The 13,157-nt window shown below is 39.0% G+C and overlaps 1 protein-coding gene across 2 annotated transcripts in view; it reads right to left on the bottom strand.

Moving 5' to 3' along the window:
* Positions 1-10,385: 10,385 nt before the first annotated feature.
* The window catches only part of PDE3B (phosphodiesterase 3B), a 134,013-nt gene continuing 131,241 nt past the window's right edge, over positions 10,386-13,157 (bottom strand). For both annotated transcript variants that reach the window (XM_056115886.1, XM_056115885.1), the window contains one exon: positions 10,386-12,512. In XM_056115886.1, the coding sequence (XP_055971861.1) occupies positions 12,277-12,512 (236 nt within the window). In that variant the 3' untranslated portion in view covers positions 10,386-12,276. The remainder of the gene's footprint in view (positions 12,513-13,157) is intronic.

Consider the following 13,157-nt stretch of genomic DNA (forward strand, 5'->3'; position numbering starts at 1 on the left):
TTACTACTTATGGTCCCCTGAGCAGTCAGGAGTGAGCCCTAAGCACTACTGGATATGGCCCCCAAAAACAAACAAAGCAGTTAAATTTCTAAATAGGAGATTCATCCAAAATGTGTTTGGGTGTTAAACACGTACAATATCTAAAGAACTCACACTCAAAAAAAAAAAAACCAACAAAACAAAACCCTAAAACCAAGTAACCTAATTTTTAAAGAAAGGAGTTGAGTAGATCTATTTCCGAAGATAAGCACATTGGCATAGACATGGAAAGGAGGTTCCTTAATCACTTTTTCTTATCACTTGTTATGAGGAAAATATAAATAAAAACAATGCAATATAATGCTACACCTATTTGAATGGCTCTTATAAAAAATAAAGCAACTAAGTGTTGGGAGGGATGTGGAAAAGGGAACCTTTTTATACTGTTGTTGGAAACACTGAAGATTTTTCAAAGGAGATGTTGTACATGTGCACAGTGGAATACTATGCAGCTACAAGAAATGATTAAACCATGCAACTTGCAGCAACGTGGTTGTAACTGGAAGATATGTTGAGTGAAGTAAGCCAGAAGAAGAAAGACAGAATGATCTTACTTATCTGTGTAATATAAAGTACTGGATGAGGAAATGTTTTGTAGTAAAAGGGGGATGTCTAGATCACCCTTTACCCCAGTGTTTAGAGAGGAAACAGACAAAAGGTAAGAAATCAAGGGGGGAAGAAAAGAATGAGAAGTAATGGGTTAAGGGCATCAGAGCATCAATTATACCACTGATATGAATGATGGGTATAGGGAAAGGTGATACTGGTGGAGGGATTGATATTGAATTATTGTATGCCTAAAACTCAACTACCAGTGACTTTGTAAATCATGACTCTTTAATAAAAAATTTTTTTAATTAAAAGAAAAAAGTAAGAATAGGGGCCGGAATAACAAAACAGAAGACAGACCACCTGCCTTACATGCATCTCGGCCAGAACTGATTCCTAAGCGCAGAGGAGTAAGCGCTGAAAACCACCGGGTATGGTTGAAAACAACAATAAAAATTCAACGTGTGTGTTCCTGTCTTCCATCTCTTGAGTATTCAAAGAATATAAAAATATTACTTTGAAAAGGTATATCCCCTCTCCACCCTCCCTCCCGAACCCCCCCCCCCCCATCTCCATTGTTCATTGCAGCACTATTCACAATAGCCAAGATATGGAAACAACTCAAGTGTCCTTTGAAGGATGACTAAAGATGATGTAGGGCCCAGGGATGGGGCTCAGTTATGTGGTACTTGCCTTGCACGTGAGAGGCCGCATGGCCAAGGACAATCCTCCACATCATAACCTATGCAGTCCCCAGCACTCTGCAGCCTTTGTGCAAGCATTGTAAGCAAGCGTGGTAGCCCTGGACATCTCAACAAAAGGTAAGCGAAAACTAAAGTTATTTTTTTTTTAATGGTTGAAAAAAAAATTTTAAGGGTGTTGTATAATAGAATATTTAGAATAATAATCTAAATAAGAAGAAAATCTTATAGGGGTCAGAACATAGATAGTTCAAAGACTGGAGCACATACCTTATATGTGTTAGAAGTAGGGTTCTTGAGCTGTGAATAATGATGTGGTTACCTGACCCCTGGGTGTCTCCCCAAGAGTTGTAGGTAACTGGGAAGAAGGAGGGAGGGAGGGAGGGAAATAGCTTTAAAAAGAAGAGCTTCTACCGCTCTGCTCAGTGCACCTAGTCTACCAGAGAAATGCCTGGTATGGTACAGGACTGGACAGGTCTGCCTTGAGCACCCACTCAGGAGGGATGTGAGCATCGCACCAGCCCATGGAGGCAGCTGTCAGACTGTGCCTGAAGTCCACTTGGTCAGCAGCGCCTGGGTTCTTTGGGGAGTTGTGGACTCAGGCTAGAGAGAGGAATTGCTCTGCAGGAAAAGGAAAGTCAGTCCTAACATCTGTCTAGGTTACCAAGGAATATCACCTTCCCGGACAGAAAAGAATTTTAGGAGGAGATGAATTCGTGAAGTAATAAAGTTTCATTTAAATACATTTACTTAAAGAAATGTGAGAGAGGCGAGAGAGACATGCGTGTTCAAGAGTGAACCTGGGCTTCTCCAGAGGAAAAAAGCTGGGAGGACTCATATGTCAGGTTGAGGTTAAGTCAATCTCAAGGATAAAAACTGAGCCTCCATATCTTTATAAACTTGGATTTTATAGTGGGACTTCTAAATTGCTTTGACCTGCAGTTCTTTTCAGAACAGAAAAGTTGATGTGGTTGTTGGCACAGGGAAAAAGCCTTGGATTCTGGGTGCTCCTTTGATATTCTTATCATGACCTTTTGGTTCTCCTGTAGCTTCTTCTTTGTTAGGGAGACCTGCCTTTCTCTGGATGGTGCCTCAGTTTCTGCTTCTGGGTGTGGGCTCATTTTCTCCATTTCCAAAAGAGCTCAGTATTTGCATCTTAAAAGGATGTGGTCTTTATGCTTTTGGGCTACTTCAAGGCTAGTAATGTTTAGTTTTATTATTGCCTGAAAAACTCCTGTCAGCCCCTACCACCACACCCACTTCCAACACCACCACACCCCACCCCACAACCAAAAAGTGCAATGAAAAATTCCTTTGGAATTAAGCACAAAAGATTAAAGGATGGGAAATGAAAATTTGATTTTTTTTACCCTGTTTTTAGGTTATCCCCAGTGGGACTCCAGGCTTTCTCCTGGTTTTGTGCTCAGGAATCACTCTTGGCAATGCTCAGGGGAGTATATGAGATACCATATATGTGTGTGTGTATGTGTGTGTGTGTGTGTGTGTGTGTGTGTGTGTGTGTAGCACTGCACTCTAGCACTTTCGTCCTGTTCATCAATTTGCTTGAGTGGGCACCAGTAACATCTCCATTGTGAGATTTGTTGTTACTGTTTTTGGTATATTGAATATGCCACGGGGAGCTTACTACGCTCTGCCGTGTGGATGGGATACTCTCGGTAGCTTGCCGGGCTCTCCTAGAGGGACGGAAGAATCAAACCCGGGTCGGCCACGTGCAAGGCAAACACCCTACCTTATGTGCTATTGCTCCAGCCCTAAGTGCCAAGTATAATGAGGAAATATCTTTCTTTCTTTTTAGAGTTTTTTTTTTTCTTGGTTTTTTGATTTTGGGGGTTTGGGGCCAGATCAGCAGTTCTCAAGGCTTAATCCTAAAGCTTAATCCTCTGTGCTCAGGGATCACCCTTGACAGGGCTCCGGAGACCATATGCAGTGCCGGGGATCAAACCCAGGTAAGCCACATGCAGGGTAGGCACCCTACCACTGTAATAAGTCTCCAGCCAGAAAATATATTATTTTTAGTGGCATTTCCATCTTTAAACTTGCATCCAACCCAGGTCCAATTCCTGGCACCACAAGGTCCCCAAGCATTGACGATGCAGCCTTGGAGATCCCCCAACATGGCCACCTGTGGTCCTGGAGGTCCCCAGCATGGAAGGGGTGGCCCAGGTATTCCTGTCACCACAACGTCTGTTCAGCATAACATCCTCAGCCCCTTCCATTGAACCACAGGCCAAGGTGGCCAATAACTGCCAATATATATGTGTGTGTATATATGAATATATATACATATATATGTATACTTTTTCCAGATTGAATTGTGATGAGATACACAGTTTTGAAGTTGTTCATGATTGGTTTTCAGTCATACAATGTTCAATCAACTCATCCTTTCACTAGTGTGCATTTCCTATTACCCAATGTCCCCAGTTTCCCCCCCCCACTTCCCTTCCCCCAGAAAGTGACGGCACTTTTCTACTTTTCTTCTCTGTCTCTGTCTCTGTCTCTGTCTCTTTCTCTCTTCCCCCCACCATTTTTGAACAACCAGATACTGAGCCAGTAAAAAAAAAATCTTGCAAAATATATTTTGTATTTATACGTACAAATATACAGTCTTGACCACAGTCTAGCTCACAATTCCCAAGCCCCTTGGAATTTCCTGCGGAATAATTGCAAAGGAGGAACGTCTTTTGTTAAGCTGTTCTCAAGTAATGCATTCTTGAAACATAAAAGTTTGTCTCAGCAAGCACCTTTCCATCACAGCTGGGTTTGGGAAACAATCCTCGTTCACAGGGTTGAAACTTACACTCTCCCCTCATCCTACCTCTGTTTCCTAGAAAGGAAAAAGTGTTGGAGCTTAACTCAATTATTTCATCAATTTAGCAGGCATTTCAAACTTTTTTGTTTGGGGACCACGCCCAGTGCTTCCCAGGGATTCTTCCTGGCTCTGCACTTAGGGATCGCTCCTGGCAGGTCTCTGGGGATCATATAGGATGCCAGGTATTGAACCAGGGTTGGCCATATGCAAGATCAGCACCCTACCCTCTATACTATGTCTCTGGCCCTTTTCCAAACTTCTTCTAGTGAGTCTTCATTGAGGTAGGCTGCAGCTAGACTGGGCAATGGAGCTCCTGGGAAGTAATAAAACCATGAGTCCTAAGGCTGTCTGCACACACCTTGTGATAAAACCTTCACAAGCAGCAGACCCGGAGGTGGCTGGATCCCTCTTTATAGAAAGGACAAACTTTAGCAGACAAAGACTGTAATGAGGACCTGAAGGAAATTCCTCAAATGCTCTCAATTCCTTCCTTTAATCTGATTAATCCTCATGGTCCAGCCCACAGAAAACTCCACAACACTCTAGGCCAAGGCAACCTGAAAATTTTATTCATATAAAATCCAGTCTTAAAAGCCATTCAGGGCCTTTGGAGAAGCCAAAATACTCTTGAGTACTTTACTTTTTCTTTCTCTCCCTCCTTTCCTTTCCTAAAAAAAGAAAAAAAATTCCTAATTAAATGTTTTTACTTAACTGCTCAATTATTTTCTGTGATTAGGACAAAGATCTGTAAAGCCTGGTTAAGACCTAGGACTGGCTCTCTTTTCCTGCAACGAGCAATTCCTTAGTCCAGTTTGAGTCCACGGCTCCCTGAGAAATTGGGTGATGGGGATTAACTCCCATGCTGAGCAAACCAGGTGGACATCAGGTGTGACTTAACAGCTACCCAGTGGAGCTGGCAGGGCTCGTGCTATGCAGAGGCTCATTGCAAGCGGTATCAGACCCAGCCTTCCCAGCAGGTTGTGGGGTGGCAGAGGTGGATCAAGAGAAAGTGGCCGTCTCTCCTCTCTGCTTCACGTAAATCACTCATGGGGGCCGACTTCAATAATGCTGCCATGTGCCATTCTGCTGGCCCCAAACCCATGAGGATGGAAACTTCTTTGTTTTGGACATGACCTTGTGGATTTCTTCACCTGTTGGTTCGTATCTTATTTTTAAATATTTTTTTATTTTATAAACTAGTTCACAATATTTGATTACATTTACTATTCAAACACCAATCCCACCCTCATTACACCTTCCCACAATCATATTTTGGGTATTTCCATCCCGAATCCCAATCCCTACCCCAAAGCAGAAACGAAATAATATAATATTTCCCTCTAAGATTGGTTGCCTTCTACTTTGAAGGGATCAAATGTGGTGTGTACTCTTGAAGTATGAGTGTGTCCTATGAAGTGTCTCGAGACCATCCAAGAAAGATCACTAGTGGGTGAGGCTCAGCCAGAGTGTGTGGAAAGTTGGCCATGAGCTTGGCGGCGGTTGAGTTCTGGAGGTTTTCAGGGCTCTCACCCGCCCCCCTCTGGGGTGCCCTGAGTGAAACGGCCTGGTATGGGGTCCGTCGGCATGGTTATGGTGAGCGTCATGTTCCTTTTCTCAAGAGAAGGACATGCGATCTCTCATACCTTTTATGTTTGTTCTTTGTACTAAACCAATAATCTAGTGTGTATATGGGTTTTCTGAATTTTGTGAGCAGACAAAATCCAAGACCCACATCTGACTTGCTGCTAGTCAGGACTACAGGTAACAAACAACCTGGACTTGCTGTTGGCTTCTGAATCCCAAATATGTGATTATGGGGTGCCTCCAATCTGCAGTTGCTCAGTCTGTGATTAGCTTCAGAAGCTGAGGACAGGCTTGTGGCACTGGGCCTTTGTATGGAATTGAATTCTGTCTTCACATAATAAGAACAAGTCTGACAGCTGAAAAGTATCAATGTAAGAATTGAATTTAATTGTTGAACACCTTGCTGGTATTGGTAAACCATAAGAACTGGTTCTAGAACCTTAAAAGTTTCATTTTTGCTTGCTTGGAGCCCTCAACCAGCAAGCAGTGCTGGGGACCATGAGGGCAACCTTCAGTGGTGCTCACGAGGTGATGTGGTTCCTGGAATGAAGCCTAGGGCTTGGGTCAGATGCCCCAGTCCTTGATCTAGTGCCTTTAAAAACTTTGTGACTGGATAATACAGTGAGCCGGGTACTTACCATGCACATGGTCAACCCAGGTTTGAGTCCCATCATTGATTCTCTGAACCCTGCCCAGGAGTGATCCCTGAGCACAGAGCCAGGAAACCCTGAGAACCACCAGCTGTGGAACCCAAACAAGCAAACTTAATATTTAAAAGCATCTTTTTTAAAAGTACTTTAAATTTTTCTTGAAGTGTGATATTTGATCAAACCTGGGCTTGGATTTTGAGTAAGTAGTAGGGACTGGGTTGTGACTTTTTATTTTATTATTATTACTTTTTATTAGAGTATATGCATATATAGGGGGACTGCAGCAATAGTATAGCAGGTAAGATGCTTGCCTTGCACTTGGCAATCTAGATTTGATCCCAAGTACCCCATATGGTTCTTGGGGCAGCGCTAGGAGTGATAACCCTAAGCACTGAGTCAGGAGTAAGCCATGAACACTGCTGGTGTGCATGGGGCCCCCACCTTCACCCCCTCCACCACACCCACAGACTGTGTACCAAACCAAGTCCACTTGCTATATTAACAGTTTCTGTCTGGTCTTTTCTGTGTTTAAGTGTGTGATAAACTCTTTTTGTGAAGAAAAGTCTCAACTTCCCTGTTAGTCTACTATTGCAGGCTAACTAGCCTATTATCTTTACACAGATACAGGAGTGGTGATAGTGGATCTCTGTTGGTCCACGGTTCCCAGGATCTTAAATATTTTCAAGAATGAAAATATAATAAAAATGCCCAGACTCAGAGTTGGAAAGTAGAAAAGTTTATTGGAAAGTAGGAGAGAACAGAATACTAACTCCCCGTGTGGAAAGGAACTTAGGATAAGACTAAGTTAACTGTGACTCATTTTGTGGGCTTTTTATAGGAACACTAGTTCTTTGTGTTACAGAGAATGCATGGGAAGTTAAAGATAAGGGGTTGTTGTATAGGCCCTTTTAAGGAAAATGGGGCTCTCTGCATTTCTTATCAGCTGACAGTAATGTTACAGAGAATGCAAGGATCCAAACAGATCATTGTCTGGCCATTTGCCTTAGATATTTCCCTTGCTTAGCCTCCAGGCCAAACCTAAACTCTGGGGCAGAATTTTGTGTTGAACAATTGTTAAATACTTGTTTATCAAAAAGAGCCCAGGAATTCACAGAAAGTCAAAAATGTAGAATGAGGCCATCAAAAACGGGACTGCCCACAATTGACAAGGGTAAACTGAGGCTTCCTCTTTCAATATGATGTGGTCCTTAGTGTTCTCCTCTGGACTTTTTTTTTTTTAATTGATCAGAGTTCCTTTAAAAAAAGGTTCCTTTAAAAAAATTTCACCAGCTCTTTCAGAAAGGGGTTTTTGAGGATGCAGTTTTTAGACAATCCTTATTACCTCAAGGGAAAAAAAAACACAAAAACAGAAACCCCTATATAGGTGATTGATGATTGCTCCCAGGAGAATCCTGAGTAAGCAGCCCATCTGTATTCATCTTTTACCAAAAGAAATTAGCAAGAAAGCATTTACTTTTTTTGTTTGTTTGTTTTTTGGGCCATACCCAGAGATGCTCAGGACTTACTCTTGACTCTGTGCTCAGATCTCACTCCTGGCAGGGCTTGGGGACCTTGTAAGATGCCAAGGATCAAACCCTGGCCCACTGTCTGCCATTGTCCTGCCTACTGTGCTATCTCTCAGCCCCTACCCATTCCTTCTCTCTCTCTCTCTCTCCCTCTCTCTCTCTCTCTCCCTCTCTCCTTTTCTCATCATACATTCATACATTCAAGGACTGCACAGCACTACAGAGACATACCCCTGGCTTTTGAATTTCTTGTTAATGCTGGATTTTCTATTTCATTTCTAATCTTCCTTGTCCTTCAGCTGATAATACTGAAACAACTATCGAGACAAAACTTTAGTGACTAGATCCCCATTTAACTGTCTTCTTGATTACTGGGATAAACTCAACTTACAAATATTATATAGAAGTGTTATATCTGACGCATGGGAGTTGTCTGTAGTTTTCTATTTCCTGTATTCTTGGGTTTGATATGAAAGTCATAGTAACCTGTAGAATATACCAGTGTTCCTTTTCTATGTAATCTGGAATATTTCATATAAAATTGGAACATTTTATTCCTTGAGTATTGGAGAAGTGCTCAAAAAGTCATAGTGGGATATTTGTGGGCAGATTTTAACTGGATATATTTCTTTATGGGTTTAAGCTTATTTGGGGTTTCTAACTCTAAGGGGGGGGATTTTGGTACGTTATGTTCTTTAAATTTTTCCTTTAGTCTAAGAATTCATCATTATTGGCATAAAGGCATTCAAAATAATCACTTATCTTTCTAACCTAGTGCTGTTCTCGTTTTTATTCTCAGTATAAACACAACAGAAGCTTATTTCCTTTCTGTTTTGGAAGCATTTTAGGGTGCAGCCTGGTTAGGTTCTGGAGAGAGTCCTCCAGGCTGCACTCTGTCTGGTTGTATCCTCACGTGGTTGAAGGGAGTAAGAGTGCCCAGTCATCCCTTTTATAAGAGTTCTCACCCTTTCTGTACTTTTTCTAAGTTCTTAAGTTGGACATTTGGCCCAATAATTTTCTTTTTTTCTGACGTGTGAACATTTAATTGTCGTAAATTTTGAGTGCAATTTCCTTGCAGCTTGGAAACTTCTGGAATGTAGTGTAGATGGATGTCTTATTTATAAATTTCTACTTAAATTTATATTTTCCCCTTTTTTGACTCTAGAATTATTGAGAAGCACTATCTTAAATCTATTAAGCACACGTATTTTTCAGTGACTTTCATTTTTATAAATTTCTAGTTGAATTGATTTTTGTTCAAAGAACAGCTAGTCATTTCTACGAACCTGCTTACTATGCTGCTGCTTATAGTTTAATATTTGTTCTTTTAAATCAGTGTTAAATCTTCAACTCAACTATGGATTTGTCCATTTTTCCTCTGCAGTTATACAGAATTTTAAATGCATCTTTTCAGATTTTGGTTAGGTATTTTAAAACATATTCCTCATGAATTTTGTCCTGCAAAAGAGATAGTACAGAATCTACTTTTCAAGAGTTGCAATAATAAAATGTAATCACTTAATAGAAGTGATAACATTGTCAGAACTACATAAATGTTATTTTTCAGAATCCTGCAAAAAGTTGGTTATCCTGTCTGATAGTTGCAAATTTTGGATTAGCAAATTTAATAATCTTACACTTGATTATATAAGATTATATAGTCCACAGGGGATTTTTAAATTTGACCTTAAAAATTTTTCTATGCTTAAAGCATTTTCCCCATGATTTTTTAATTTTAGAATTTTAGTAGTGCTCAAAATCTGAATGGCCCAAAATTATGAAATAACTTTTAAAACTAGGTTTTTATGGAGGAAAATATATCATATACAGACACATAATGTCATTAAAATATTATGTCTAAAGCTTTAAACAGCAAAGTCATGATGAAAATTATTAAAACAATCATATTCAGTAGTGACCAAGTTGTATCTGCAGAGGTAGGATGTAGGTTTCTCAAGATTCCATCAAGGTCAGAAGAGATGACATACTAAGGTTCTTGCCTTGCACATGGCCAATCCTGGTTTGATCCTTTTCCCCAAGTACTGCCAGGAATAATCCCAAGCCCTGTGAGCAGTGATTCCTGAGCACAGAGCCAGGAGAAATCCCAGAGCACTACCAGGTATGACTAAAAAAACTAAAATCCAAGTCAAACCAAACAAACAGAAAGCAAACCAAACAAACACATAACCCTCTGCTCCACAAAGGACCGAAAAGAAAGAAATAAACAAACATGAAAAAAACCATCTAAAGCTCTGATATACCTTAAATATAGATCAGTTTCCTGTAATTTATGAATTTTATTTCAATGAAAGTACTTTTTGTGTTTGATCTATTTTAGTATATGCAAGTTATTCAGCAATGGTTAAGGTTAAGTAATTTAAGGATTGTGTACTTTAAAAGTGAGTTCTCAGTAATAGTATTTTAATGATTATTTTTAAGAAATAAATGTGTATTTCTATATTTATGTTTAATAAATATAATAGTGTTTTAGAAAATAAAAATATACGCTAAGCAACCCAATACAAAATTTTAATGAAACAAAATATAGAGACGAGTCTCATGCATACATGCACATGTGTGAATTTATACACGTATTTTATGCATTTTGCAGGAGAGAAAAGTTTACTAGTATAGGATGCAAAGTGTATCTGATATATAGAAGCACAGGATATATACATTATAAGTGCAAACGCAATAAATTAGTTAAAATTTTATTACTTGGAAATGTGGAATCAGTTTACAAATGATATGGCAATGGTAGCAAAAGCAGCAGGAACTCTGTACTTAAGTGTCTAATAAATAAAGCTTAGTGATTTATTAAGTATCATGATACCATACAGTATCTAAACTCAAACTTAATAGATCTTTAACTGATACCTTTCAGATAAGCCAAATGTTCTAGGTAGTTAAATTTCCTGCTGACATCACAGGAACTACCTTGGAAAATTAATGGTTTCACTGACCACAGAAGCCACGTAGATCCAAAATATAATATGGCCCCCACAAATAATGAAAAATATTAGTCTACTACCATCTTGCTATCACTTTGGCTGTTCTTTTTGTCTTCTGATTTTTTTTTACATGTTGGGTAAAATCTGAACATAATAAGTTTATAAACATTGTAAATATGATCCATTTCTTTTGCAGTTATCTTAATAATGTGGCTACTGTCCTTTCATATGAAATGTTTACTAAAAATATGTAAATTTTTTATGTAAAATAAGCATTCCCACTATTTCCTCTTTATTTCAGAAATTAGACTTGCAGTTGGGCCCTAGAAGTAGTCATAGCTCATTGCTATAATATAATATAAATGCTGAAGGAAATTAATAGAAAGATACATTTAGCCATTGAATCTAAACATGATACCTAAGCTATGAATCTAGAGATAAGCACAGATTCCAATTATTCAATGTATGTGTCCCTAGCACTCACCATTTCTTTTGGTATCTTCAATAGGATTAGTTTCTTTTGATTTCTGCCTTGGCTTTAATTATTTCAAATATATCAAAGAAGAGAAAGCAGGGCTATTTTCTTAAAAAGTTAACAGATATTAGGACTTTTTTCCTTGTAATGAATCTTCAGTGTTTATATATTAAAGTTAAAAAATATGAATCCTGAGAAACAAGAAACATAAGAACAGTTTTGACTAAGAGTAAAATCCCTTCTTTGTTAAACCTGAACAACTTTAAAATTCAACCATGGGATATAGTAAGACTGGAATTCAGACTTCTGATGTCCATGATACATCAGAATACTCTGAATAGAAACAAAACACTCTTAGTTGGTAATACACAACAGTAAAAAGCATCAGAAATTGATGCACCTGGATTTTGTTAAATATAACAAAGATCACTGGATTAATTGAAAAGCCTAGCTGGGACAGTGTATTGCATTGAATTGCTCTTCACAAAGGCAAAACTGAATTCCTTTTTTGGATAGGTGCAAACTTTTTTTTCTCTCTCTAAAATATTCAAAGACATAAAAGACATATTGGAAATTTAACATGAATCCTGTTTTTATGAAAACAAAGAGTTCTGGCTACTCTGGAAAGTCAGTCAGTCACTTTAATTTTTAGTTATAACTACCTCTCCTGAAATAGAGCTTCCTATCCAGCAAAGCAGTATTGTGATGAAGTATTTTTATACCAGTGATGGCATTGGGTGAGGTTTTTTTGCAGCATGAGACAACCGAAGCCAAACTCTAAGAATGTTCTAGTTCATGTGGTGAAAGTGCGTACGAGTGGGAAACTGCCAGCACAGCAATGATCCTCTCACAGTATGAAGGCCAGTCCACACAGGAATGGTCAGTTGAAAGTCAGCACAGTGAACTCTCGGCAGGGGTTTCTGACACTGGGCACAGCCCTGTGCGCTTCCTCAATATGCCCGTTTCCTTTATTCACACTGTCTCTCCTCTTCTTCACACTGCCTCTCCTCCTCTTCATCTGCTTCTTCAATGACCTGAATCTCATCTGCTTGAGGTAAGGAAGAATTCTCCACCTGCATTTTATTCCCGTCAGCTTTACACTTCTCTTCTTCTTCTATGATTTCCTTCCATATCTTGTGATTTTCACTGAGGTGGTGCATTAGTTGACAGAATATTCGTCGTCTGCCTTTTCGTCTTTGTGGTTCTGTGAGATTTAGAACAAATAATCATAACAATGTGATTCAGTCATTCAACAAAATTTTTGAATGCTTATATTTCAAGGTGCTTTTCTGAGTGCTGGGGTTATAGTTGGAAACATAAGCTGAAAAATTCATGCATTATTGGAATTCATATTCTAGAGAATATACCTAGACAAGCAAATAAAGAAGCCAAACATGTATATGGTAGATAGTGTTAAAATTTTCTGGATTAAATAAAACAAAACAAAACAAAGAAGGCCTGGGTATGTGTCTTAGCAGCAGAGCACTTTCCTTGCCTATGTGAGAGGCCCAGGGTTCATCTCTTGCAACACACATACAAAGGCAAAGAAGGGGATTCAAGTAGATTGGGTAAAAATGAAGGATGGGAGGATGGTATTGAAATTTCACATGATGAATAGAGTATGCAAAGTTAAAATCAAATATTTTAACGATTTATGTGTTAAACACAATTGTCAAAATTGTAAACTGAAAATAGCATTTCAAAGCCCATCAAGTTTTTTAAGTTGACAGATGATAATGACATTTCCACTCCATTCTGCTAATGCTGAATAGCTGAATATGATACTGTGGAAAAGGGGAGGCTCGTTATGTATTGTCCTGTATAGCATATGAATAGCATGCCGAGAAAA

The sequence above is a fragment of the Sorex fumeus genome, unplaced genomic scaffold, assembly GCF_029834395.1.
Source record: "Sorex fumeus unplaced genomic scaffold, SorFum_2.1 ptg000030l, whole genome shotgun sequence".
Classification (NCBI taxonomy): Eukaryota; Metazoa; Chordata; class Mammalia; order Eulipotyphla; family Soricidae; genus Sorex; species Sorex fumeus.